Genomic DNA, 27596 nt, shown 5'->3' on the forward strand with positions numbered 1-27596 from the left:
CAGCTCAGCCAGGAGACGACAAGGAGCTTCCAACCCCTTGATCCTGCACGGTGAGTACCAACAGTCAGCTCAGGAGGTTTCTCTTGCTGACATCAGGTTTAGGAGGAACTGGGAGGACTGGAGTGTCTTATACCTCTGCAGTATAAGCAGCTGCCTCCAGGTATGTTTACGACCAGGCATAAGACAGAAGTTTCATAATAAAATAAACACTGGCAGGTTCTCATGATCCTCCCTCACTCAGTGCATCAGGTTGGGATGGTGCTCACATGGCATAGCATTGTCTCCGTGGAAGACAGTGCCTCCATGTCTTTCATGGAGGTGAAGTCGCTACCAGAGCTGGAGAGGGACTCCAGAAGTTGTGTTCCCTGTTCTGAGAGGTTTCTTGTCTTTGTGTCTCCACAAAGACGTGATACTGTACCTCCATCCTGAGATTCGATGGTGATGATGCCTTCTCTCTCTGGCCCAAAGCCTTGAGTGGTCTTGGCTTGCACTTTGAACTTGTATGGGACGTTCTCACTCAGGTGGGGCACAGTCAGGGTAGTTTCTGGGTTGTCTCCTTCGACATAGATATTCCTTGGCTCCCCTGCTCCACACAGACATACCAGCAGTGAAGACAGACAGGCGTGGTGGTCCCTCCAAACACACTCCCCTCAACTCTGGCTGCTGTTTTGGCCTTCCCTAAGCTTTATACCATCCACAGACTGGTCGTACCCCGTTCTGCTAGGGGTTAAGACAACCCTATTTTCGTACCGTGGTGATCCATAACAAACAACTCCCACTGGATTTGGGCTGTAATAAGCTATGGGTCCTTCCTCTTCCCACCACACCATGCAATGACACAGAGCATCAGGGTCCCGCAGCTCCCAGGCCTAGAATCGGCCTCGCATCCCCACTTTGCAGTGATGTAAGCAGACAGCTTTGTTGCTGGTCCCAGCAAAAATGCAGCAGGTTGCTGCCTTTGCTGGAGGTACCTTGTGCTCTACACAGGGAACTGGGCTTCCACAGCCTGATAGCTTACCTCCTCCATGCAGCATCTCACAGGTGACCATGTAGCCCAAGATGGACCCGTTGGGCTTGCGGGGTCTCTCCCAGCTGAGCTGCAGGGAGTCAGGGCTGAGGGCAGTGAAAACCAGCGGTCCAGGAGCGCTGGGTGTGCTCAGCGTGAAGGGTGACCCTGCAGGGACACAAGCGAGGGGTCAGCATCGCAGAAGGTGGTGAGAAGGAGCCTGGGAGGGATCCATTCATGCAGCATCTGTGTAATGAGCTGGAAGGTCTCAGCTGTCTAGACAGCTAGTGGAAGGTGAGTGTATGGGGAAGAAGCTCCTATTTCTGAATGAAAGGAAGGAAAGGAGAGAGAAAACAGCAAGACCAGCACTGTAAACAGCAGCAGAGACATCAGTGCCACCCTCCTCCTGTCCCCCATCCACCTCACCTGGTACAGGGCTGAGCGGGCTCTGCGGGTCCACCTGGGACTCAATGGTGATGACTCCTTCCCTCTCGGGGCCCCAGCCTTCCTCACTCTGCGCCTTCACCTTGAAGATGTAGGAGTGGTTGGGCAGCAGGTCCTCCACCACCACCGAGTTCTGGCTGGGGTTGGGGATGGTGAGCCGGTGCACCTCTCCTGGGACGCACAGGGAAGGGGGACGTCAGCACCATGTTGTAGGCGCAAAGACAGAGCCATGAGTTTGCCAAAACTCTATCTCAAATGAACTGCCTGGAAAAGACACCCGGGGCCCTTCCGGGGGCCACCTCCATCACACCTTGCCACCAACAACTGGCAGTGCAGGACAAGGTGTTGTTCCAGAAGAGGCTTGAGACAAACAATAGCTTCTTAAAAACTCAAGGATTTTCATCTGAAGAGAATTACATTTTCACTAACACTGCCCCAAGTTCCATGTAAAAATAAGAAATTTTTATTGCAATCCTTCCTCCAAGTGCAATGTGATGAAAAAACCTTCAACTAAGGTGTTGGGGCTAGTAGAGAACCATTCCAAGGTATTTTGGAGGAGAAGTGACTCTGCAAGCAACCCCAGAAAATGTTCCCTCAGCAGAAATGAGGAACGGGAGATGTGAGGTAGCCGAGATGTTTCCTCAAGGCTACACAAGAAGCTGAGTTGGGACCAGTCCCTGAATCTTAGAATGGTTCAGGTTGGAAGAAACCTCTGGAGGTCATCTGGTCCAAACCCCCCCTGCTCAAGCAGGGTCGCCCAGAGACAGTTGCCCAGGAGAAGACCCAGGCCAGACTCTCCACCACCAGAAACTCCCACCACCAACTGCCCGGTGGGCACCAGCCGCCTGTTCACTGACCTCCATTGAGGAGCTGGTATTGCACGCTGTAGCCCTGCACCTCCTTCTCGCAGTGTGGCTCCTGCCAGCTCACCTTCAGGGAGGTGGGCCCCAGGGCGGAGAACACCAGGCGCGTGGGAGTGTCAGGGATGCCCAGCGGCAGCCTGGAGTCTGAGGCAAAAAAGGGAACATCAGGGTGGAGATTTGGGGATAGGGGCTAAGGGGGCTGGGGGAGAGGAGGGAGCGGCACACGGAAGCATGGAATGGTCCTGATGGTCTGGGGAGAACACGGTGAGATGTCATCTCTGCAAGCTGCCCTGTCATGAGGGACTGGCTGGCTCCGCACACCTACAGTGACGTCCCATGGCCTTGGGGTGCCAGCACGGGGTGGGACAAGGCAAGGTAAGCTTCATGCCCCATTGTAGAGAGACCAAAGCGTGGGCCAGGGTGCCATGTGCGGCCCTTCTCACTCACCCTGAAGCACCCTGTCCAGTCTATCAGAAGCTTCACCTACATCTTCAGTTAAGACTGGCCCTAGTCTATAGCTAAAATAGCCCAACACCTCCAGGGACTGTTCAAGGGAATGGGGGCAGTAGGGGCCAGGACCGGGTGCTCTGTCTCCCCCCAACTCAGCCCACTGGGACACGAGGCTCACGGCGAGCACAGCAGCCTCCCGGGTGACACTCGGGGACTGAAGCCCCTTATTGACAGGGCTTTGGCCAAGGCACTTGCAGAGGTACATCTCATATGGAGCACACGTTCTTCCCAGGAGTCCCCCAAAGGCCTGTGGGCTAAGACTGGGAACAACAAGCTTGTTAGGAATGAAGAGGATGGGGACAAAGAGCTGATCAGCTCGTTAGAGCATGGTGGCAGTGATGGTGAGCATTAATCAGCTCAGGTGGGTTGAGACACAGCTGAAGTCACCTGCAAATGGAAAGGTGATGTGATGGAGGCACAGGCTGAGTCAGGAGGAAGATCAGTGCAGCGCACAGCAAGCCATGGAAAGAGGGTTTGGAGCGAGCAGTGGATGGCAACTTGGCTGTTACGGGGTGCGTGGCTGGGAGGAGACACTGGACAAAGCTGTACCTATGTACTTGCAAATCCCTGCGGACCCATCAGTCATGATTATAGAGTCCCGAAAGCCAGTGCTGGGGTAGTAACCCTTCACCTGTGCCCTGCTCCTGAAACCCACATCCCGGGGCTGTGGAACTGTCCTCCCAGCATCTTCATGGATGGGAGGGAGGAGTCTCCCCAGGTAATCTACAGAAGCGGTGCAAGAGAAAGAGAGAAAAACACCGTTGGAGAGTCCAGAGCTGGTTCAGCCCAGGTGCTAGCTCCTGCAGAGATGACTTTTTAATGCTCGGGTTTGAAGAGCCTTTTAACAACCTCCTGTCAGCACCAGCTGAGGTACACGCGTGGAGCTGAAAGGCAACCGTGCTGCTAGACAGAGTAAGAAGAAGAGACATGCTCTTCCCAGAGTGCTTCATGGTGTGAGGATAAGGATGTAGCTGCCTTTCCTGAACGCTATGCACATGAGGGATGGGAACACTTTCCAGACTGGCCTGGGAGCAGGGTGGCCTTAGCAAGGCACCTGCACGTCAGTGGTGAGGACGTGACTTTCCAGATCTCTGGTTCATAGGCCCCCTTAGCTGTGAGCACAGTCCTCGCCCCAGCAGAACTTGCAGGGCATGGGGCCGAAGACAGTTGTGGGGGTGGGAAGGGAAGGACAGGTCCCATCACCACAGTACTCACCGTGTCCCATCAGCATCATGGAGTAGTCTCTGGTCAGTGAGGAGCTCCCCATCACCCTGTGCTCCTGCTGCATGTGTGAGCTCAGCTGGTGGTAGCTGGTGTTTGTTGTCCTGGTCAGGGTGCTGCTGCCACTGCCAGGGAAGGAGAAGTCCACCCGGCCATTCAGCAAGTGCTCTGTGAAAGAGGGCACACCATGAGGAACGTGGCTGTGGGCAGGGCTGCTGCTCCAGTTTTCATGGGGAGGAAGCAGGAGGCGTCACGATGCACCCTGCCTTGGCTGCATCTCGGCTTGGAAGGTTGTTCTGGAGTACTACATCTAGAACAAGCTACAACCACTCAACACGGTGATGCGGAAACAAACAGGTAAACAGAGACTTTCCCCTACACCCAGCACCAGAGACACCCGTGGTGCCCAAGGTAACTCCAGACCTCGGCCTCGCTGGGGCACTGCCTTGTGGTTCTTGCTGTATTCTCCATAGATGCAAGCACAGGTTTATAATTTCAGATTCAAAAAGAAGGCAGAAGAAGGAAAACAGCCCTTTATGGAGGTGGTTTCTCCAAATATCACTCTGGATCCCATCTCAGCTGGATCTGAAAAGCAAACTCTGTTCCATTGTTCTGGTCCTTGACGAACCCCCATCCCTTCCCAGCAGGCCAGGAGAGATCAGCTACCCATTAGAGAGTGGTTTCTGTTTAACAGTCCAGCAGATCTGCCCCAGAAGCTCAGGGCACTTAATCAAGGTGAGGAGCTGCCCTTGGAGGTGGCACTTAGGAGGTATCATCTGAGTTTGCTCCTGCCTTGAAGGTCCAGCAGCATTTGTAGAATCAGTAGAATCAGCTTGCTAGCAGGCTCCCAAGTCCGTGCCGAGATGGGGGTTACCTTGACACTCTTGTGAGCAGACACACCAGGACAAGGTTTTGAAGCAGACTACAGCACGTGAACAGCGCATCACACCAACATGAGGATGGGCACACAAGGGGAAGAAGGGGACATGTACTGGGGCAGATCCCAGCCACTGGCCCCTTGGCTCAGAGCAGGACGAGACAGGACACTCAGTGCTGTAACGAAGCTGTCCTTCACCTGCTTGGGGCCGCGGTGTCCCTCTCCTCCTCAGGCTGCCAGTAGCTGTGTCGCTGTCCTCCTCATGGAGGAGACCCTCGGTGTCCGAGGAGAAGCGACTGCTGCCAGAGAGGCGGGGAATGGTTTCAGGTGGGAGCCTCCAGGTGATGCGGCGAAGATCCAAGTCTTCTCCCAGCAACTGCACATATTTCCACCTGGAGCCTTTTGGGACAATGCAAGCACTGGTGTTGGCATGATCTGCAGGGGACAGAGCGGGCTACCCACCAGCTTTGTGCTGCTTGCAGAGGAGGGGAAGGGGCAAGGCGCCAGTGGGAATGACCCCCGTTCACAGCCCATCTCGCCAAGCGTTGGCTGATGAGTTCAGGCGGTGCAACTATCATGTGACTGGTAGATGGAGGATGGTGGGAACATGACATGCATGTGGTTCCTCAACCCTGTTTTCCAGCCCTGTGTCCATCACAACAAAAGGCAAGAGTCTAAGTCCCACCACATGCCTGTCCCTGTCACGAAGAGTCTGCGACAATTGTCCTCTGCTCAGGAGAGATTTCCTCACTCCTTGACGTGTACTTGGGGTGGCCGGACTCTTGGTGTTCACATTCCCTTGCTCTTTGAAAGGACCAGAGACTCGTTCCTGGATCCCAGGCCCTGGAGAATCCCCCAGGGAAGACCCTCCGGATCCTACTGACAAGCCTCATCATTTCACTTGTCACCCACCTTCCCCTTGTTGTCCCAGTACAAGGCAAGGGAGCCAGCCTCATTCAGAGAGCGAAGTGATGGAGGAAGAGAGGTCACTGCCTTCCCAGCGCTCCGCGAGTTCCCTTCTGTTGGCTTGGCCAAGACCCTGAGCATCCAAGGAACTCAGATGTCTGTGCCTTGCTAGTGCTTTTCTGCTGACAGTAACTCTCGTGGTCCAGCCAAATGGGAACAGGAAGGGAAGATGAGCAGGGACGGCCATGAAAAGGTCCTCCTCCCACCCCACGCTGAGATTTCTCTTTGCCTCATGGCTAAAACAAGGAGGCACTGGTCTTATTTACACTGTCGCTAGCCAAGTGACAGTGGATGCAGCTACTGTGCATCCACAAGGATGGCCAATCCTCACCACCTCCATGACCTGGATCTCCCCATCTCCATGAGAAGGCAAGGAGCGGCATTGCTGAAAGCTGTTGTTAAGGAAAAATGAGTGTTAAAAATGACCTTTGCAAAACTCCAAGCAATGTACCTGAATCATCAGAGACACTGGGACGCTTGCTGCCAGCTGGGGAGCGAAGCACATCTGCGCTGTACATCAGGTAGCTGTCATAGTCCTCACCTCCCTCTGCATCGATGATGGGGACGTCAGGGATGATGGGGACTGGAGGAGAGGTGGGAAGCGCCATCAGACAAGCAGCTCAAAACAGCACGGGCCTCCCACGCTCAGGCGGGCCTTCTGCATTCACCAGGGTGGCCAGTGCAGCAGAGCGAACTCGATGTGGGGAAGCAGCTGGGGTGATGGGGAGCACTCCCTGGCACGGCTCCTGCGCCCCACTCCCCACCCACGCAGGACAGTAACTCACTGGACATTGGGCGCTTGGGCTGCGTAGCAAGGTTGATGGTGGCTTCTCTGTCCGGTCCCCAGCCAGCACCATTTCTGGCCTTCACCATGTAGCGATAGGGCTGGGACTCCCGCAGGTTTTCTATCAGCACCATGCGCTTCTTCGGGTCTTCAACTAGCACCTTCTTCACTGGGCCAATGGGGACTGCAAATACGGGTATGGCTGTCACCCATGAAGTCATGAGACACAGAGGATCCGCAGCACCCTGGCCTTGGCCAACAGGCTCGCTGGGGTTTAGTGTCAGGACACGGCCTGACTCTGGGACAAGGTGCAGCAGCTATTTAGGCTGCTCACGCCAGGCATGACATCATCTTGGGGAAATTCCCAAACTGATCGCTGAAGTCAGCCTACAGCAGAGGTCTCCTGTTGCTGGTGTGTCACCAAATAGCATCTTCCTGGCACCCTAGCCCTAGGTCTAGATCTATGAACTAAGTTTTTAAGATTAAAACCAACACAAAACACTATAGAAGTGAAGGGGAACGGAGATCACTCTGGGCTTCGCAGGATTAAATCCCGAGAGGTGATTTTTCTGTACTCCTTCCATCAAGAAGTGACCCCTCCAGATCCCAGTTTTCACAAGTTTGGAGCTGTCCTGGTTCTGCTGCGTGGGACCAGCCCAGCCTGCAGAAGGTGTACTCCAGCCCCTCGGCCTGGTCGGTCAGAAAATGAGCTCTTACCATTGTCCTCGTTGACGAGTCCATAACTGACTTCATAAGCAGTGATCTCGCCGTTGGTTTCTGCAGGCTCAGCCCAGCTCAGCTGTGTCACAGTGGAAGACACGACGTTGAAAGCCAAACGGCCGGGCTCACTGGGGACTGGAAAGGCAAGAGCAAAGGGTCCAGGTTACCGCAAGTTGGGAGCCAGCGCGTGCAGATGCCCATAGCTCCCCCAGTCGCAGCTGGGTTGCAGTGGGAGCTGCTCAGTGCTTGTCCCCAAGACCATCAGAAGCTCAGGGCTGGCTCCCTGACCCCATGCAGAGGCACCAACTTGCTCCCATGTGACAGGAAGCAAAGTGCTCACCATCCTCAAGTGTGCAGCAGTGGATGATGTCGGAGTAAGCCCCTTCACCCATGGCATTGTAAGCACAGACTTGCATCTCGTAGTCGCAGAAGGGGTAGAGGTTACTCAGCTCTGCTGATGGTGCTTTGACATCAATGAGATGGGCTTCTGACTCGGGGTCCCCTTGGATCCAGTATTTCACCTGGCAAAGCGAGAGCAAGCCATGATTCCTTCAGATCCTCACCATAAGGGGTGAGAAATTCTCCATCTCTGATCAGATCTGCTCTGGGAAAGATGGGGTGTTGCATGATTCCTCTGAAATGGGAAGCCAGAACAGCCTGGGCATTTCATGATAAGTGGTGGAAAGGGAGAAGAACCCACCAGGAATCTTTCCTGCAAATCCCACATCTACCCAGCAATGGTCCCTCAAGGATGGAGGGGGCCAGAGGAGGTGAGCTTGCTCCCTCCTTTGGGCATCTTCTCCCCAGCCCTTCGGCACAAATAACTGTGCATGAAACACCTGACATGGGACCCCCTCACCCCTTACCTTGTACCCTAGAGGTTTTCCCGGTGGAGGAAACCAGCTGAAGCGAATTTCCCTGGAGCTGAGAGCGTGGGCATTGGGATTAAGTGGTGCACTCAGGCGGCCTTTGGGGGACTGGGAGACCTGGCTCATGCCAGTTATCGAGGGGACACCATCCACCACCTCTGCAGACACGAGGAAGAAAGGTTGCATCAGTGCTAGTCCCACCGTGTGAAAGGAAAAGAGGAAAGTGTGCCTCTCTCCAGCATTGCCCTGTTATACTGAGTGAGCCTCTCAAAGTGTTTCTGAGGAGTAAATCCCCATCCTAGGGAAGGGAAACTGAGGCATTTGGTGATGACATCCCCCAAAGCCACACTGAGAATTGGGCTCAGACTCCGACCAGGTCCCACGCTTCCCGCTGCTTCTCACGGGCTGCCCAGGTAGGAAAAAAAAATAAGAGATCACCTTCTTGCTCTATCTGGATGTATTTAATAACACTTCAACATCTTGATCACTCGCTCTGTGCACCCATGAGAGAAGATGGAGACAGGCAGAACCTTCTCAAGTTGCCCAGTTGCTTCTCCTAGAAGCCCACCAAGTCCAGCCAAGAGCTCTCTGGAGTCTCTCCAGCCCCAGTGCCTGCCCCTGAAGTGGTTCTGGTTGGTTCAGTGACAAGGGACTTTCTTGTACCCCCAGTAAAGGTGATAAACACCTTTATATTATCAACCCACTTGATGACAACCCTTACCGTTTTGCTTGTCCAGCCACAAGAACCACCAAGGCTGCTCATGGCAAGTTCCATCTCTCTTCTATTTTAATAGCTTTTTATTCAAATCCCCAAGGAAAAGCAATGAAGAATCCACTGTTTCCTTTTGTGAGGTAGACGATCCATCTTCTTTCCACCCACTGTCTATACCCACTAATGCCTCTAGAGGGAGGCCCAAATCTACCAGTCGGAGCTGGAAGAACCTCCTCATGGCCGCTTTTTGGGTGAGGAGCCGGGAGCTCTGTCCACCACCTCAGGGTGGGCTGTCCGGTGTGGGAGTCCCACACCCCAGCTGCCATTCCCCACCACCTGGCTGCCAGCCCCTACCTGGGTCAGCAATGGTCACCGTGGTCTGGGGGTATCGGCCAATCTTGGCGCCGTACTTGGGATGGAGGAGGTCAATGGCGAACTGCTTGAGCTGGCAGTTGTGTAGGAGGGTGTCTATTTCAGTCAGCTCCAGCAAGGGGACCTGCACCTCCTTTCGGGTCTCCCCGGGCTGGAAAACCAGGTCACCCTCTGTGAAGATGTAGTCCTGGAGCAGAATGAAGACGTGCGTGATTATAGCCCACAGCATCCGTGAGAAGGCTTCCAGAGAGCTTTCCCGTGTCTCCCAGTGAATCCCCACTTCCCTCCCAGTGCTCACAGCACAGGCACAGCTGGTACCCTGTGCCTCAGGCATAAGCAGCCCCTCAGGTCCCTGAGGTGCTGGGATGGAGGGGAATCTCTGCCGTTGTGCCAACATCAAGCCTGGGGTCTCCCCTTCCCCAGCCCCCTCCCCTTTGAGGCCACCAGCCTGACCCTTCTGCAGCCCCAGTGTCAGTTCCTTCCCAGCCCTCCGTGCCCACTCCTTCCTGCCTGCCAGGGCCAGGAGCATCATCCTTACCCTGCCGTTCTTGGCAGTGAGATCCCGGGTCCTGTAGGTGACTTGGGATTTCCCGTTGTCTATGATCTCCCGGAGGACAGGGATCTTGGCCAGCTTATCAAAGCGGCTGTGGGAATAGGCTGGCTGCAAGAAGGTGATGAGGCTGCTGGCTGGAAGGGGCATGAGAGAAGGAAATACACAAAGAATCACATTACAAACATGCAGATGTCCTCCCTGAACAGAGTTCCTATGACCCATGATTGTGAACTGTGTATGAAATATCACTGCATGGGCTGGAGACTTAACCACTGCTGACTCGTGCTCCCCGCTCAAAACAACCAGATGGGAAGCAGACGCAAGCTGCTGCAGACATCCACCTGCCCCAAGCACAGCACAGGAGCGAAGAGGTTTCACTTTACGCCAGCAGCCTATGAACTGGAGCAGCAGAGGCAAATGGTCAACCCTGGATCTGCCATGGAATTGGTAGCATCTAAACTTGTGATGTCTCTGTCACCAGGCATGATCACCCTCCTTTGGATGCTTTAAAAGATGCTCTATTTTAAACCCAGGTGACCTAAGATAGGAGTCACCATGCAAATTTGTGGTCTGTGATCTGGGGGAGCTCAGATACGCAGGCCGCACCTTCCGTAGAAACCACATGAGTCAATCTGGACATGGGACACTCAAACACAAACTCCCTTCATCATGTGCCACAGTCACAGCCCTTCACCTTGTTCTTTGATGATGGTGATGTTGACAAGCCTGCGTCCAATCTCTGCGATGCCAGTAGGGACATCAATGGCCTCCACCTGCAGCTGCTTCTCATCATCATCCTCCTCCCTGATGAAGAGCGGGACACGGACATCCACCAGCTCCACGGCCTCTTGGAACTCCACCATCCCATGAGCATCTGGGGGAAGGGGCAACTGTGAAAGGTGGGAAATGCCTTCCCTGCCCAGCCAGGAGCGCTGGGCTCTGCTCCCTACCTTGGTCTGAGGTCACAGTGTAATAACCCGGCGAAACCTTCAGCTCATTGAAAGCCTCGTGGGAAACGTGCTTTTCCATCACTTTGATGATCTCTGGCTTGGCTGAGCGAGGGGCGGTGAGCACTGTGTCCACAATGGTGTGGTCCTGCCTGCGACCGGCGGGAAGAGCAAGCCGAGTAAGAGCTGCAGCCAGGGTTGCTCATCTCTCAGAGCAGCTGGAGGGGCTAGTGAGTGCACGGGGCACTCAGTCACCCCGCACGGCTGTGTACAAAGAGGGAGAAGCAGCACAAGACAGGGCTGCGAGTTCCTCTTACCTTTTGCCAGAATTGGGCTGTAACCTGGGGAAAGAAACCAAATCAGAGTGACTAACACATTTGGGGAAACAAAGTTCCACGTGAACCACAGCTCTGTGCAGGTCTGAGCGGCGGCAGCTGCCCTGCGGGCACCAACCCATCCTGAGAGCCCGTGGCCCCATCGCATGTTCCCTCCTGTCTGGCTGCTCGCTCCAGCCCTGGGTTTCCCCGTGCAGTGAGGAACATGCCCACCGGGAGATGACAGCTGGTCAGAGCCCCAGGGAGGGGATAATGCTCCCGGCTCAGCGCTGGCATCCCCAGACTCCTCCGTCCTGCCCCAGGCACCCTAACTTTGCACAGGGCTGAAACTTTTGAAGCCAGTGGGAATTTTCCTACTGAACAGCACGGGACCAGGATTTCTCCCTGTCTTTAGGAGTCTCAAGTCCAAAGCCAGAAGCAGCTGAGGCTGTGTGAGCTCTGCACTGCAGCCCTGGGTGGATGAAACACCATACGGGGCTTGCGCTTATTCTGGGAATGGCTCAGCGACCACGCTCCCTCCCGGCATCCCAGATTTCACACCCCAGCCCTCCAGTCCACTTCCTCATCAGCAGGGCCCTGGGGGAACCCTGCCCCATAGGAGGTCTCTCCCCAGCGACTCACCTGAACTTGGTCTGCTGGAGCTTGTGGCAGCCGGGGACGTGCTTGAAAACCTCGTTCAGCTGCAGGGAGCAAGAGGGCCTTTCACATTGCGTCCCTCGCTTACTGTGTTCAGCAAGCGGCCGCTGCTGCCAGCAAACGCGAGAGCCCTCTGGCCATCCCCAGGTCCTCCTCCCTCGCCCTGCCACGCGAGGCAGAGATCACCGCGCGGTTTCTCCCCAGGACATGGCAAGAGGCTGCAGACTGAAGCTAAACAGGAGCTTCAGACCACGTGCCCTGAAGCAAACGTGAAATCTCATCAACGTGAAGCTTTGATAATTCTCACAATCATGATCTTAAAATTTGTGCTTTCTTTCAGAAAGAGGAAAAATTGCCTTTTCCTTTCAAGAGCTGGGTTTGCAGGGAAGGGGTGCTCTCCCTTCCCCAGCATCGCTGACACCCACTTGGTGTGGCTGTCCCACAGTCCCACCCCAAGCCCCCTCGTGCCCGGGCTCATACATTCTCCTCCACTTCCTTGCGCAGCTGCTCGTACTCCCGGGTGTCCGGCTTCACCAGGTTCTGCGTGAAAAGCCGGGTCAGCCTCAGAGACAGCCCATAGGGAACTGGAAAGATAAATTTCTGCGTCAGACTCCTTCCCTCTTGGCCAGAAAAACAACCCTGCCAAGAGCTGGAAGCATGGGGACGTGCGTGATGCTTGGTGTGCAGATGCCATATCGCTAGCACCCCAGCACCAGCAGAGAAAACCCTCTGAGAACGGAGAGCTAACTGGGAAGCTGGGAACAGATCCAGCCAGAAAACAGCAAAGGAAACAATGTCCAGGGGTGGCTTGGGATTGATAAGGAAGTGAAATCAAGGCTCGGTCACTGAGCTAATGAGACTAAGACACATGCAGGGTACATCCACCACACGGCCAGGCTGTCTGGAGGTCTCCAGGGTTACCGGCAGTCCTGCTGGACACAGGAACGTGCTGCTCAGCTTCCCTCGAGATGGAAGCAGATAAAGGAACATGTCCTTCACGGCACTCACAGCATCTTCTCTGTGCACTCACCGAGATCTTTGGGGCTGGTGGCAGCGAGGGAGGTGAAGTCCTGCTTGTGAACATTGTTGTTGATCTTCCAGCGGACAGTGTCCCGACCCTTGAGGGACCCACTGCGGACCATGGGGGTGTCCAGGTGGTCGGAGGACATGAGGCTGTGGCGAAGCATATAGTGGTCCTCCTTGAAGCCAACAGTGCGACCTGCAGACCAGGGGCAGGGTCAGAGTCTGGGCAGACTGGGGCAGCGCCAACCATTCAACTTCCCAACCCTAGGGACTTTGTCCTGGGGAATTTTTAGGGTTTCCACCACACCAAGGATGTTGGGAGTGGGACGGAGAGAGAAAAATCACACCAGGTAGGCATTATGACAGACACTGGTCAGGGAGAGCCAGCAGTAGAGCGCCCCAGGCCGTGGGGCAGGCAGGAAGGGTAGCGGCTCAGGCTCTCTGCTGGGAGCTTTCCCAGATCCACCTTCCCAGCCCAGAGAGGATGAGGAGGGACACTTACTCCAGCATGCCCACACCCCCCATGACCCAAGAAGGCGGTGAACCCCACAGATCCCTCTCCCCCCAGTTCACAGGGCTGGTACCTCGTGCGCAGCAGGGAAGCAGGGCCAGGCAAGCCTAGAAGACAAATGCCCAAAGACACAATCACTTTGCGGCCAAGGACAAAAAAAAAAACCCTGTGTCTCCAGCTGGGAGGATTCACATTGGTGGGCGTGGGTGGGCGATGGATGGGGCTCTGGAAGCTGATTTTAGTGAGATGTCCCTTCAGCAGGGAAAGTGCCACAGCAGCTCATGTTGACAAGAGCAGAGGTGCTGAATACCACTGGGACCAGGCCCTGCCAATCTGGAGGCTGGGTGGATTCTGGAAATTTGTCAGATTTTTGGCCTTTTATCTCATTCTCTCCCGGGTTCGGGGCAGCCGGCTGAGGCACTCACCTTGCAGCAGGCACAGAACTTCCAGCAGAGCAGCAGCAGCAGCCCCAGGAGTAGGATGAGGAAGATGAGGAGTGGGATGAGCCAGAGGAAGCTCCCCGGCGGGCACTCTGCAAGCAACAGCAGCGTCACTCCTGCGCATCAACGCCCTGCGCAGGGCGTGCAGGGAGGGAATGGGGAGGCAGTGCAGAGCGGGAAGGCTGGACCGCGGCTCTTCGGGGGATGGAGCAGCCTGGTTAAGCTTGGGAATGTCTCTCGGTGCTCACAACGAAAAGTGCTGTTCAGGGAGAACTCTCCCCCCTCTCTGCTCACATCCAGCCATCCCAAGGGGCTGCTCAGCACCTCGCACCGATCCCTGCCCCTGCTGGCAGTGTAAAGGCACCAGCCTCTAAAGGTTCTGGTCTCTGGGGTGCTCATGTGACGGCCCATGCCACCCACCCCGGTCACGCAGGAAGGTGAGAAGGGAGGTACTGTCCACAGCTGACCCTCCCCGGGGGCACAGCGAAGGGACAGAGCAGGATCAGCATCACCATGCGTGCAGGTCACGGCCAATCCAGGCCCCAGGCTGGACATCCCCTCCTGCCGCGTCTCTACTCACCTTTTTTGTTCTGCACTCGGACGGTGGTGTTGGGGAGGACGGTGGGGTCTCCCTCCAGGGTGTAGTGGTACGTGCAATCGTCCTCCTCGTCCTGGAACGAGCAGTACTCGCTGGCCTCCTCTGCAGACAAAGAGGGGTCATGATCACAAAGTCATCAGGATCAGGAAAAGCTTGAGGAGCAGCCCCACATGCACACACATACACAGCAGGGCCCACGGGAGACAAACCACACGCATCTGCACCCAGATCTGCCTCTCCCGGTACCTTTCTTCAGCTCTTCCACCATCTGGATCTGGAGGTGGCACGTGCTGCAGTTCCCTTTCGTGTTGCCCGGTCCCCAGGCCTGGCAGCGAACACAGTCCCGGATGCTCTCGCACACAGCCTGGAAGCCCTGGTCAGAGAGGCAAGGTGGGATGGTCAGGAGACAGCCCGCGGACAGCGAGGGAGGACATTGCCTCCGAAAGGTGGAGGTGGAGAGGCAACGCTGTGTCCTCACCCTGGCACCAGGGCAAAAGAGGAATAACAGAGAGCAACCAGGTAACGAAGCCAGCTCCGAAATCTCCTGTGCCAACAGCCTGCATTTGGGCAGTGATTAGATCTGCAGGGGTTTTAGGTGGCCTTCCCAAAATATGGCCCAGCCAGCTGTCTCCACTCCCACCATGGGATTAGCTCATCCTTGTCAATGGGGAAACTGAGGCACTAGGCCACAAAATGTTTCTTTCCAGTCTTGAGGCAAATCAGAACAAGCCAGGAACCCAGCCTCAGACCCCCGCCCTCTGCCAGCGTGCGGATGGACCCTGCGGACGTTCAGCAGGTGCTGCTGGTGACCTGGAGGGCAAAGCAAGCCCATGGCTGCAAAGCAGCTCCCATACCAGACCCTTCCTGGCCATGGAAGGCAGGACAGGCAAGACTGACCGCTGCTCAGGATTTTTCTCCTGACCAAGATGTGGCTTCATCTCTGCTTTGCTTTCCTTCCCCGGAGAATCTGTGTGGGGAGAAGTGATAAAGCCCGAGGGACCCCAGGCTGAGCCTCACCAGGGAGTAGCTGATTTCACAGGTGGAGCTGGTGTACAGCGAAGCCTTGTCGCAGATGCATCTGCCGCATTCACATCTCCCATGGTTGTTGCAAATGCCCTGGGAAAGAGGGGGCAGCAGTCAGAGTCTGAGAGCGATCGCAGATGTGCAGTGGCACCTCGAGTCAGCCAGGCGCCAGCTCCCAGCAGCCCTGAACCTCGGGCGCCGGCGCAGTTTGGCACGGCCCTGCCTGGTGCAGTCACCCCTCTCGCAGGCAGGGACTTACCCCTCGGCTGTCGATGCAGGTGTCGTTGCTCGTGGGACACTCACAGCCCGGACCCTCCCAGCCGCTCTGGCACACGCACGCACCCTTGGAGCAGCGACCTCGATCTACAATGCAAGAGGAGGAATTACCCAGGGACGGCGCCGTGTGGCTCCCCTGGCCCTGTCTGTGGGCTGCCCCAGCTCTCCCGCATCCTTTGGGGTGCAAAGGGGCTGCAAACAGCCTCCATGGCGTCCTCCCTGCCCCTGCACATCTGCAAATGCAGAGTCCCATAACCCATCACCAGTCACGTAACCCCTCACGCCAGTGGCACCAGCCCAGGGACACCCCAGCTGTGCCACTGGCACAGGGGAAGGCACAGCGCACCCCACAGCCGGGGGGCCGGCGGGGCTGCTCTCACCGTTGCAGAGGAAGCCAGAGGTGCGCGGGCACTGCAGGACGTCGTACTGGCAGAATGCCCCGTCGAAGCGCTGCGTCAGGTCCTCGGAGTAGCACTGGCACTTCCCACACAGGCACTCGCCCCGGCCTGAGCACGGCTCCATGTCCCCGGGGCGGATGCAGGCTTTGTTGTTGGGGGATGATGCCGGGGAGCAGTCACATGTGTCCCCTCGCCTGGCGGGGAGGAGGTGGTGCTGAGAGAGGTGGGAGCAGAGCGCGGGACAGCAGGGTCCTGGGCAGGATGCCCAGGGCACGGGTGTGTGTCACTGCGGGTCCCTGGAGCCAGCAGGAGCCCCAGAGCCAGCTGGAGGGGTACAGAGCTGGACAAAGTCCTCACCAGCCTGGGTGGCAGATGCACTGTCCGCAAACGAAGTCCCCATGGAAGCTGCACTTGGGCGAGTTAAACTCTTGTTGCTGTGAGGGAGGAGAGAAGAGGTGTTGCCGAATGGGCTCAGCTGCTCCCAAGACCATTTCAGGAATCAGAAAGGGAGATCTAGGGGCAAAGTCCTGCCCACAAGACTGAGCTCCAGCACAGGACAACACGCCCGGCTTGGTAGAAGCAGTGGTGAAGATCTCCTTGGCCAGACTGAGCTTCCACTGAGCAATGGTTAGGGGTTAAGCGAGACCTACAGACGGGTGCCAACGCGCTCCCACCCCAGGCTGGCCAAGAGGAGGACATCTCTCTGCAACATGCATCCCCACGTACCTGCTCACAAGGACACACATCACAGATGACAGAAGCTGTGACCTTAAGGCTGTCGCTCAGCGACGTGGGTTTCACGTGGATAACTCCCTGCCGGTCTTTCTCAGGGAGGGTGCAGACGTGCTGCCCACCAACGTACTCGAGCGCCTTGACGCGCACGTTGAACTTGCCCTGAAACAAGGGGACATGCCGCAGGGGTGAGCCAGCTCTGCTGGACCACGACTTGGCTGGACCGAGCCCAGGTGAAGAGGGAAGAAGGGATGCAGCGGAGGCCTCAGCCCCTCACACACGCCTTCCCTCCAGGGCCACCCAAGGACTCACCACTTCCCCACGGGTGATGTGGAAGGATCCAGATTCTGTCTTTTTGTACATCGAGGAGGTGAACTCTGTCTTCATGGCTTTGGGGACAAAGTCAGCCCGGATGTCCATCTTGGAGCGGATGCGCTGGGTGGTAGAAGTTAACCACAACATTGATTTTCAGCAATACACCTGCGACCACCCCACAGCGTGACCCAGAGGGGCCGCGTCCTGCCTCCTGCCTGCTCTCCTGGGCAGGCTGCTCACCCTCTGCCTGCCCTGGGAGCAAGCGAAAAGCCCCAGAGAGCACCGTTACCTCAAAGGCTGTGCGGAGCAGCTCCACGATGTTGGAAGAGTCCTCCTGGAGCACCCCAATCTCGGAGATGGGGAAATACTTGTGCAGCTTCTGCAGAGAGACAGGAGCCCCCTGAGCCAAGGCCCTGGGAAACCTCCTCCAGCACTGAAGTGGCTGAGTGGCAGAGCTTGGACCAGAGACCGCCAAAGGTCCTTTCCAACCTAAATTACTCTCCAGCTCTGTCCCCCCACTGCTTTACAAGAAGCAGACCCCAACACAGGGAGACCTCTAGAAGCCCAGATTCCTGCACCAAACAATACACCCTGGGACCTCTTGTGACTCAGAGCAGCCCTCCACTGTGGTACCCTCCCAAATCATCAAGGTGTTGGTTTAGCACTCGAGGACAAGAGATGGGAGAACACTTCCTCCTCACAGCTGAGCTGCAGAGGAGCAATGGTCCTGGAGGAAAGGTAAGCCCATGTGGCACCACCGCCATGGTCTCCTCACCTCATAGTAGCTGTAAGAGTGGTTGGTGACAGCAAAGATGGGGATGATGTTGTGTTGGCCCAGCAGGCGGACCAGGGTGGGCACCGAAGGATAGTCCTGCTTGGTGTCATACACATAGGTGCCATCAGTGTCCAGGTGACACTGCTCATCGTTTCTCGCCAGGATCCCTGCCAGGACGTTGGTACCATCAGCTTCATAGTGAAAGGCAGATTCAGTGGAGAACACGAGCAGGTGAGTGCTGTCCTTCCTCCAGCCAATCTTGTCCTACAGCCGGGGAGGGGGAGAAGGAAGCTCTGTTTCTGTGCCCCTGAAACCACTGCACAGCACTTGTGGCTGTCGACAGGCCAGCACTGACAGGAGCTGGAAAACCCAAGGGGTAAGGCACCACCTCCGCTTGGCAGCAAGCGCGATCAGCTATGTGGCCCTGGGAGTCCAAGCCAGCAGGTCTTCGCTTCCCCCATCTGCACCCCCAACGTGTAAGGATGTCTCCCAGCAGCTCGGTGCCAGGCACATATTTGTACAGGGGACAAGCCCACGCTTTTCTGGACATGTTTGGAGCTGCAGGCTGCTTTCAGGGAGCAGAGTTTCACCAGCATGGGCACGAAGGGGGACGGAGCAAATTGTACACGCAGGGTGCCCAGCAAGCAGCTCCCATGCTGGGGGTCAAACAGCAGAGCTACACACATGGATGGTCTAAGACCTAGGAAAACTTGGGAATGCAGAACAACTTGGCTCCAGGAGAACCAGGTCCAGCTGAACGTGTAACCTGGGCTCCCTGGCTGTCTTGTCGGCTGCCCAGCATGCTGCCTTTTGCTCATCACCCAGTATCAAGAAGATCCACTCATGAAAAATAGACCCTTGCCCACCATCACCTTGCAAACAGCTGTCTGCAGGATGGCATCAAAGCCACCCTCAGGGGCATCCAGGTTGCCAGAGATGCGCTCTTTCCTGAGCTCGTGGCTGAAGTAGTTGATGTTGCTGGTCAGGCGGATGACGTTCTTGAAGGAGAAGGGGGAGTCAGCATTGTGCCAGGGCTCACGCAGCCTAGGAGAGAAGGGGAAGAGTGGGGTTTTTGCAGGGGGCGGGAGCAAAAGGATGCCCAAGTGAGATGAGATAAAAGGTGGGGAGAGCACCCATGAGCTGTGGGGTCCTGCAAGCAAAGACACTAAGTTGGTTGGCAAGCCATCAGCACTGAGAGGATGAGTGGGAGCAGCAGAAGGGATGGGGGCAGAGGTGGAGGAGAAGACAAGACATGCCATCTGTTGAGGCAGAGCGAGGAAGGTCTGAAAGCAGAGGAGAATACTGCTAGCATTGGCACGGTGCTACAGCAATCCCTGAGCACGGGGTGGGGAGGCCAGGGGAGACATTCGCAATGGCAGGAGAGAGATGGACAGAGGCTCTCACACTGCAGACAGCGAAGATCGGGAAAGCCGTGGAGAAAGAGAAGGCACACCCCTCTCTGCTCCCTTCCCAGGGACCCATTGGCCTCACTCACTTCTCAGGTCTCATGTCTGTCTGAGGGGATGAGACTTTGTCCACAAACTTGCCGAATCCGATGGTGTAATTGGAGGTCAGAGCTTGCAGGAACTCCGCTGGGAGAGGAGGAAGGGAGGGAGGAGGAGATATGAATAAAGAGATGGCTGTGAGGTCGCTGCTCCATGCAAATAAGTTCTTTCCTAGGCATCTTCTCTGCTGGTCAGGTCTTAGATAAAACTCCCAAACTATCAGCTTTTAAGCTCTTTGGACTTGGGACTTGTCTGTTTTGGGGTAGAATCCTGTACCACCTGTGGAAGCCCCTTCTCAAGACTGGAGCTTCTGCACCAGCACACACCCCACACCTCAAGATACCAAAGCCACTGCACAAATCAACTCTGCAGGGCACCAGCCCCCACGCTGGGCTGAAAGGAGAGAGGACATGTGATGGTCCCTGCGGAGCCAGGAGAGACATCCCCCCGACAAAGCTGCACGAGGCAGCAATAAGAAGAAACTCTGATGAAAGCAGACACCTCTCAGCCCTTTGCCAGTTGCATCCCTTTGGCGCTGGCAGAGGAGTCACAGCCACGGGCAGCCGAGCTGCCTGCCTTCATCGGCACAGGAGCTGGCTCCCCTCTGCTCCCAGCTCTGGCCTCACCTAGGTTTTGGCCCATGCTTTTGAGGTTGTCCAGATCATCAGACATAGAGTAGGAGAAGTCCATGAGGATGTAGAGATCCACAGGGCTCTCCAAGGGCTGGAAGACATCCATGTTGAAGCTCATCTCCTCCCCAGCTCGCAGCTGCATGAACATGCTCTGCGGAGACACCTGGGTCCTCTGCAGGGATGTGTTGATACTGAAATTCTGTGAAGGAACAGCGATGTGAAGGGGATGGACTCCATTTCCTGCACAGATGCAATGAGGAAGGTGGCAAGAGGCAGGGAGATACGTGGGAAGCAGAAAGGCAGGGATGATCACGCTCCTTTCCCTCGTGTACAGCCAGAGATTGAGACAGCCTCCCCCGTGTCCACATGTCCCCAGCTGGGCACCTCCTCCAGACCTTGGCATTTTGCTTACATCTCTTTTCCCTGAAAATCCACCCCAGCCCTAAGCGAGCAGGGCTGGTTGCCAACAGGTTTATCAGCAAAGGGACAGCATTTTTTTTTTAGTAGACCCTACGTAAATAGCAGTCTGGACTGTGTTTTTCTCCTGCTGAAGACTCTAGAGGAGGATAAAGGACACAAAGGACACCGGGTATCGTGGGACCCCTCTGGAGAAGCCACGCAGGGGCTGTCTCCCCAGCACCCACCTGCTGGGTTTGCATCTCGCCCTGGGTGTACACGATGCTGGCCTCCCCACAGCCGTACCGCAGCAAGTTCTCCCGCAAGTCGCAGCGAGGCTCTTCAAAGCTCTGCCAAGGGGGCAAGAACAACATCAGCCACAAAAGCAGCAAATCCTCTGTGCATGGGGGAAAGGCACTTGTCAGGAGGGAAGGTCCTCTGCCGAGACCGTTAGCGAGCCTGTCAGGGCAGGAGCGGGCAGAGATGTGTGGATGCATCTCACACAGAAGAGCCAACGTCCTCCAGCACCAGGGAAATGTGACCACCAGTGCGTTACGGGGTTGTCTGGGATAAGACTCTCCCTCTGTCCTTGCACACCCTGTTTCAGATCTGGCACACTGTCATTTTCTGACAAACCCCTGTATTCCTGCAAGTTTGCCCCAGACTCCCCTTCCTCTCCGCTTGTCCACACCAAAGGAAACTCGCGTGTCAGTGCTTCCTGTCCAGACCAGCTCTTTGCAGAGAGAACTTGGAGCCAGAAGCTGACCCTGCTCTGGGGTCCCTCTCCCGGTTTTCGCCGCGGGGGTGGGGTCTACAGGGTGGGACGCGGTGCCCCAGGCTGCCCTGCCATGTCTCACCTCATCGGTGCAGAAGGAGCAGTCCTTGTCCACTCGGATGCAGTCGGTGCAGCTCTTCGCCCGGGACAGCACGCAGCGGTTACCTACGAGGAAAGATAAGGGCGTCGGGAACAGAGAAAACTGGGCGAGCTGGGGGGGGGGCATGAGGAAGGCTGATCCTGCTCCCGGGGAGTGGGTGGCTAACAGAAGCTGGCTACAAAACAGCAGTGGGGTAGCAAGAGAGGGGCCCAGCTGCTGGGGAGAGAGAAGACAGGAGGAAAGGTACAGGACAGATCTCCAAGGGATTTATCCGCATGAGGCCCACGAGGGGTGTGTGCGGTCCCCAAGGGGCAGTGCGGACAGACATACCAGCGCTGCACTCACTTTTGCTCCTTTGGGAGAGGCCAGTGGCACAGAGCAGGGACAGGAGGAGCAGCCTGGCACACATCCGTGGCAGCACGTCCATCCTCTTCCTCCTGAAACACATGGATTGCTACGCTGTGGAAAGCTGGGACGAAATGGCCCTGGAGGTGATCGGGCAGCTCTGCCCAGCCCGGCCTGGGTGGGACAGCCCTGCTCGCTCAGGGAAGCTGGCGCCTGGAAGCAATCTCTGATCTCAGCAGAGCAGGGCACAAAAGCAAAAGTGAGAGCAGCTCGTCCTCTTCTCGCGCGTGTGCGAAAGGCTCAAAGTCCCCAGCGACGCTGGGGCGGGGCAGCTGCCATGCAACAGCACCCCTGCACCCCGAGTCGGGGTGCTCGGCTTGATGGGTGCCCCGGGGTTGGCGCAGGCAGCTGGAGCCCAGGAGGCTCCCGGAGGAGCCCGGCACCGTCCACGCATGCGAGCGCTGAGCAGGTCAAGACTTCGCTTTTCCTGGCGCGTTGAGGGAAAAAGAGAGGAGGAAAACAAAGTGACTGTCTACATCTCTCCCCAAACACAAAACGGACCCCTCCCTTTGGCTACTTCCTATCACACTAAGAGTTTCCAGGATGGTTGCACCAACAATAAATAGAGGGTGAGGCCTTGGGAAATGCCAGACCTGGAGCTTTGGAGCTGCTGGATGAATCCATGGCCTCGAGAGCCAGGCAGCTCCCCTCTGTCCTGTCTGGGGCAGCAGGACGCCTTTTGCATGGATCCAGAGGCCAAATCCTAAACAGAGTGAACCGTTCTCCCTGCACCCACACGTGTCTGAGTAAACTCATCTAGAAGTTAGAATCTGGACATGGTAAACCAAAGAGACAAAACAGGAACTCCAGCTCTGCGCTGCCACACTGGATGGTGGCTCTGACGCCAGCACCACGGCAGGGCCAGGAGAGAGCAGCCGATGCAAAAAATCTGGAGTAAAGACTTCTAAAGAAGATGCAAGTGTGAAATACAGTGTGTCTTACAGTTTCTTGCTGTGTAAGCCCTGACTCTAAAATAAATGAAGAGAATGTGAACACCACTTAAAACAGGGAAGGAATTTGTTGCGTGCAGAGATGTCAGAGTTCCCAGCAGCCCTCCAGCACACAGGCCGGTCACTTGGCCGCTTAGCCACTAACAGCCTGACTCGGTGCCCAGGGAAACCCCCGGAAAGACCCACTCTAGTCTCAACAGCATTGGATCACACATGGCCTTGGGATCCTGCATTGGTCATGGGAGCCACTGGAAATCCATCAAATGCACAAAGCTGAGCATTCTCAGAAGTCACTGTGGCATAGGGCTCCAACCAAAGCCAACAATGCCATCAACGCCAGGAGACATCTCCCTTGGTGTTCGCACTGCGTTCTCTGTGATGGTCACTGGATACACAGGTAACAGGTGACATGACATGGGAAGCTCATTTATCTCATCAGCTGTGCCCGGAGGGATTTATGACAGTAGTTAATGCCCCATAGCTGAAATGTGAGAAATATGGAAATGTCGGGGCAGTGTCTCTGTGGGGAAACACAGGGAAGCTTTCCTGTTCGTCAGGACCTGGTAGCCAATGTGCTGTTTTTCTTGCTGGTAAAAGGCACCAGTTGACCAAGGAAATCCTCTGCTTCCCTCCCACGGCCCCTGGGCGCAGCTCCCTGCAACGCTGCACTCCCCAGCTCAGGCTCTTTGCAGGTTTGGCTTCAGGGGGTCCCCCGGCTGAGCCCCAGTGCGGGCTCCGAGGCCGGCAGTTATCCTCATCCCTGGACGTGCACAAGACCTCCTTCAGCGAAAGTCCTGACGCTACCACTTGCTGGCAAACGTCATGTCTCTTGCCACTGAGATGGGCAGGTTTTGAAGCAAGGAAAATCCCTTTTTCCCTTGCTCCACCCCAGTGGCGCACACTACAGAGACATGGGGAGATGCCAGGTAGAGGTGAGATGAAAGGGTGGGGAAGTCCTTTGAGCCCATCAAGGGAAAACAGCGAAAACATCCCCCAAGCACTCGGCAAATCCCATCGCCCATCATGGCAAAGGCCACGAGGAAAGAATCAAGTATGGGGGACCGGATTGCTCTGCTCATACACCCATCTTCCAAGGTAGCCTCACAGCACAGACCTGATTCATCCTCCTTTAATCACAAGTCAAGAAAGAGTCACCAAGGGATGGACGGGCACACCCTGGGCCTTGGACACATGAACTACTGTCACATCTTTTCAAGTGCTGAGATAAAAGACCATAAAGCTCAGCTCAACATTAATGTCCTGCTGCCCTGTGAGCTGCCAGCCTCCAAGGATTGAAGCTGAGTAGTCGCCAGCACGCAGGGTGTTGGTCGCACAGAGCATCACCGCTGCCGGCTGCAGGAATGCAGCTTGTAATATTTGTGGAAAAATATGCAAGTGGCCATTCCTCAATGTCAAAAGTGCCCTCTGGAAGGGAAAATGCCACTTTCACTTTGGAAAAGCCGCAGGGGTTTGGTTGGATTTTCATGACAACAAGGAAAAAAAAGCTCTTCAGCTGTGCAAAACCAGGGAACAAAGCGGAGCAGCTCCTGGCTGCACACAAACATCCTGCCCCATCGCAGACCACCGCTCCAGCCTGTCCTCCTGGCCCCCTCTCGCTCCCCCAGCCTTTGCCTACACCTCAGCATAGCTGACAAACCTGCTCCAGAAAGACCTCGGGACCCCCTGAGCCTGGAGAAGCCGAGGCTGGGTACCTCATCCCCCTAACCAGGGGATGCTCCAAAGAAACCACTGGAGCAACGAGACAGGCGATGGGGTTGGAGCGGCAGAGCTTTGTCACTCTGTCCCCTCCCCAACCCCAGCAGCTCTGTGCTGGGAAGGATGAGGCTGAAGCTGGGCATGACCCTAGCGCTGATGAGGGAGAGGAACCCAGGAGAAGAAATGACGAGCAACCGTGATCAACCTCAGCATGGGGCTAGGGGTCCCGAGGAAGAGCTAACAGCGACCAAGGCAAAGCAGAAAGGCAGGCGGGTGCCTCCCCCCAGGCCCCTGGCCCCGCTCCCCCCGGGCAGCGCGGTGGCAGCTGTGGCAGATCGCGCAGGCTCCATTCTCCAGGGCCGGGCTGTGGATCAGAGCCACGATTCACGCGCACTCCCTCCCCAGCACGCGCAGCGGCGCAGAGCTCCGGGGGGCCATGCTCCAAAACTTGGAAAATATCAAGAGACCTCCAGAAAACTGACAAAAGCTTGACCCACAAATCAAAGCATTGCTTCAACACAAAATCACGTTTGTTTTTGATTGTGTTTGTCTTCCACGCCTGTTTCCCCTCCTTCCCCAGGTGTGCCTCTGCAGCACGCCAGTGCCACCGTTTGTTGTTTCCAGCAGGAAGGGGGATCTCAGCCCGCAGGCCGAGCTCCAGACCCCGACGTGGTCCCTGGCATCCTCCAGTGAAGGACTAAACAAGCGGGATCCAGCCCGGGGACCCACATGGAGCTGCTGCGAGCTGGGGGGCGGCTGACCCCAGCCCGTGCTGGCAAAGGGCCAGCGGCTCCAGTACCATCCCCTCCCTCTGCCCCTTGGTCTCGGGCAGGGGGGAGCCCCGTGGGGCACAACGGGCGAGGAAGGTCAGGACCCTGCCCGTGGGGCTGCCCAAGTGCCGGTGCAGCCCTGGGACCCTCCCGTCCCCCCGTGCCGCTCCCGGCACGTTCTCTGCTTTTTTGGCCCCCAAGACACCTTTCCTTTCCTTCATCCCCTTTTTCCCCCACCTAGCACTTGCCTGTCAGCTCCCCCGCACCAATCCTTCCGTCCGTCTGTTTCCCTGTTTCCCACTCATTTCAGCCGCACCAGCTCGCAAATACCCCAACACCTGCTGCTCAGCAAAGCCCACCCTGGACCCCGGCTCCTCTGTGGCCTTTTCCCCCAGGGACACCCCCTGCCCTCGCTGCCCCCTCGCAGGCGGTTTGCGGGCAGCCGCCCAACCTCTGCGGGTTCAGCGAGCGCTTTCACCCGTGAGAGCTTTCCCTGGGTGCCAGCTCCAAGGCGCAGCCGCCTTTTCCCCTGGGAGCGGGGCTGAGGGAGAGGGCAACCTTTGAAACCCGCAACAAATGACAAACCCTGAGGGGCCCTGAAGGGCTCTGCTCTGCCCCACTGCACTGCGGTACCCCCACCTCCATCCCACAGCCCCCCGCCCAAATACCTTCAGGGACAAAAACCGCCCTGCGCGCTCAGCAGAGCCCTGCTCAGTGCCAAGCGCTGCCAGTCCCAGCTGGCTGAGAGGTGCGGGACTGTGTCCGACAGCCAAAACCAGAGGAAAAAGGGGAAACAAGCAGGTGGGGAGCTCAGCCCCCTTGCTCCGTGCGCTGCCTACCTGCTCACGCAAGGAGCCCCATGCCCTATTTCACCCCCCAGTTAATCAACACAGTGAAATTAAAGCAAGCTGGACGCTAAACAGCACAGACGAGTTAATTCCACAAACCTCATTAGCGCTGGGTCTGATTCAGTGTCCAAATCCTCTGCCCGAATAACAGGCACCCACACACCAAGCCAAGAAATTCTTCTGAACACAGAGGGGGAATGCTCTGCTTCGCTGCCGCAACTTGATTTCCAGCGTTGGCCTTTTCTTTCTTTCCTTTTTTTTTTTTCCTCCCTCCTCTCTATTTTCTGTCCCTTTTCTCTTTCCGGTTAAACGTCAACTCCCAGTCCGGCGGGGAGGGCAGGCAGCCCGCGCTCCCACATACCTCCCCGCTGGTTTCTGTACCCTCCAGTCAAATATCGACTTTGTTCTCGCTCCCCTCGTTGTCCCAGGGGGCTGGTGGGGAGGAAAGGTGGGAGCCTTGATAAATGAGATTGGATCCCAGGTGAGGACCAGCTTTATCCCAGCTGGGGAGGGAGGAGGGGGTGCCCGTGACTCAGGGGCTGGCATTCCTTCCTCGAACACCTGAACAGGCAGGCGCAGCCGCCCCAACCCTCCCTCCTTCTGCACCAGCACCGTCCCACAGGAAAGGGGGCCGAGTGGGCGGTGGGGAGGCGCCCACCACGCCGAGGGTGCACGGCGGCAGCTGCGGACGATGGGCAGTGTTGGCTGCTCAGCCTCACCTGCCTGCGCAGGGCACAGCCCAGGGTGCTCCCAGCCCCACTTGCTGAGGGCTGCTCCTCCAAATTTCCCACTGGCACAAGTTGGGGGGGGTCATCTGCAGCGCCCAGGTAGCTCCTACCTGAAATACCGGGTAAGTTCCTGCCACAGCAATGACCACCACCCGGCTGCTGAGCCCAGCCATGGTACCTGGCTCACAGAGAGGACAGATCCGCATCCCGCTTTATCCAGGGCATGAGCGCAACAGCCCACTCCTGCCTGCAATAAATCCAGCTCCTGGGGCAACGCAGCCCCTCGTAACTGAGACCCATCCATGGTCCAAGGGTGCAAGGAGCAGCAATCCCACCCCTGCGTCCAGCCCTTCCCCTGGGCTGTATCCAGAACCCCTTCTCCAGTCAAAGGAACAGCAGAGGAGGGTTTGGAGTTCAGGTGAGGTTTTTGGTGTTTTTTGGGTTTTTTTTTTGTTTGTTTGGGGTTTTTTTTGGCTCTTGCAGTACCCGTTTGCTTCAGAGTCAGAGGTTTACCATGGCTCAGACCCCGTGGTGCAGAGTCTGCACGTACCAGAGCAGATGCGACGACAAAGGCTGCATTTTAGCTCCCGGATAAATCCTCACAAGGAAAACCCCATCTCCCTCGCTTCAACACAAACAATAGCAACACTCCTACAAAAAAAAAGTTGTGTATTTCCTGTCTTTCTTGGAGAGTGAAAATACAAGCAGCGCAATTTTGGCTCCTTCATTATCAATACAGCATCACAGAGACGGCTGATCGACTCCCTAATGATGGTGACTGAGCATTGATTCAAACCAAAGTGAGGAGCAGGATTCCTTTCACTAACAGAAATAAGCTCAAGTAAATACGTGTAAATGGATGAAG

The 27596-nt window shown here is 56.5% G+C and overlaps 1 protein-coding gene across 5 annotated transcripts in view; it reads right to left on the minus strand.

The window, feature by feature from the left end:
- The window catches only part of ITGB4 (integrin subunit beta 4), a 29838-nt gene extending 3240 nt beyond the window's left edge, over positions 1 to 26598 (minus strand). Inside the window, exons 1-39 of one of the 5 annotated variants that reach the window (XM_086762081.1) lie at positions 26103 to 26598; positions 21660 to 21751; positions 21297 to 21379; positions 20688 to 20789; positions 20038 to 20242; positions 19402 to 19498; positions 18779 to 18950; positions 17907 to 18170; positions 17421 to 17510; positions 17129 to 17251; positions 16811 to 16978; positions 16442 to 16518; positions 16067 to 16278; positions 15670 to 15773; positions 15405 to 15503; positions 14634 to 14760; positions 14370 to 14489; positions 13775 to 13881; positions 13423 to 13456; positions 12846 to 13034; positions 12296 to 12399; positions 11801 to 11859; positions 11162 to 11185; positions 10848 to 10996; positions 10592 to 10771; positions 9883 to 10031; positions 9327 to 9531; positions 8258 to 8418; positions 7732 to 7912; positions 7389 to 7526; positions 6673 to 6855; positions 6339 to 6470; positions 5120 to 5320; positions 4039 to 4212; positions 3373 to 3546; positions 2308 to 2457; positions 1433 to 1621; positions 1019 to 1174; positions 419 to 583 (exon numbers count right to left, since the gene is read on the minus strand). In XM_086762081.1, coding sequence (XP_086618207.1) covers positions 419 to 583; positions 1019 to 1174; positions 1433 to 1621; positions 2308 to 2457; positions 3373 to 3546; positions 4039 to 4212; positions 5120 to 5320; positions 6339 to 6470; positions 6673 to 6855; positions 7389 to 7526; positions 7732 to 7912; positions 8258 to 8418; positions 9327 to 9531; positions 9883 to 10031; positions 10592 to 10771; positions 10848 to 10996; positions 11162 to 11185; positions 11801 to 11859; positions 12296 to 12399; positions 12846 to 13034; positions 13423 to 13456; positions 13775 to 13881; positions 14370 to 14489; positions 14634 to 14760; positions 15405 to 15503; positions 15670 to 15773; positions 16067 to 16278; positions 16442 to 16518; positions 16811 to 16978; positions 17129 to 17251; positions 17421 to 17510; positions 17907 to 18170; positions 18779 to 18950; positions 19402 to 19498; positions 20038 to 20242; positions 20688 to 20789; positions 21297 to 21379; positions 21660 to 21751; positions 26103 to 26107 — 5344 coding nt within the window. In that variant the 5' untranslated portion in view covers positions 26108 to 26598. Of the gene's footprint in view, positions 1 to 418; positions 584 to 1018; positions 1175 to 1432; positions 1622 to 2307; positions 2458 to 3372; positions 3547 to 4038; positions 4213 to 5119; positions 5321 to 6338; positions 6471 to 6672; positions 6856 to 7388; positions 7527 to 7731; positions 7913 to 8257; positions 8419 to 9326; positions 9532 to 9882; positions 10032 to 10591; positions 10772 to 10847; positions 10997 to 11161; positions 11186 to 11800; positions 11860 to 12295; positions 12400 to 12845; positions 13035 to 13422; positions 13457 to 13774; positions 13882 to 14369; positions 14490 to 14633; positions 14761 to 15404; positions 15504 to 15669; positions 15774 to 16066; positions 16279 to 16441; positions 16519 to 16810; positions 16979 to 17128; positions 17252 to 17420; positions 17511 to 17906; positions 18171 to 18778; positions 18951 to 19401; positions 19499 to 20037; positions 20243 to 20687; positions 20790 to 21296; positions 21380 to 21659; positions 21763 to 26102 lie in introns of those variants that run through there. The other 4 variants (XM_086762083.1, XM_086762082.1, XM_086762080.1 and 1 more) reach the window with 4 other exon arrangements.
- Between the last annotated feature and the right edge of the window lie 998 nt (positions 26599 to 27596).

Source organism: Chlamydotis macqueenii, chromosome 18, assembly GCF_036417535.1.
Source record: "Chlamydotis macqueenii isolate bChlMac1 chromosome 18, bChlMac1.mat, whole genome shotgun sequence".
Classification (NCBI taxonomy): Eukaryota; Metazoa; Chordata; class Aves; order Otidiformes; family Otididae; genus Chlamydotis; species Chlamydotis macqueenii.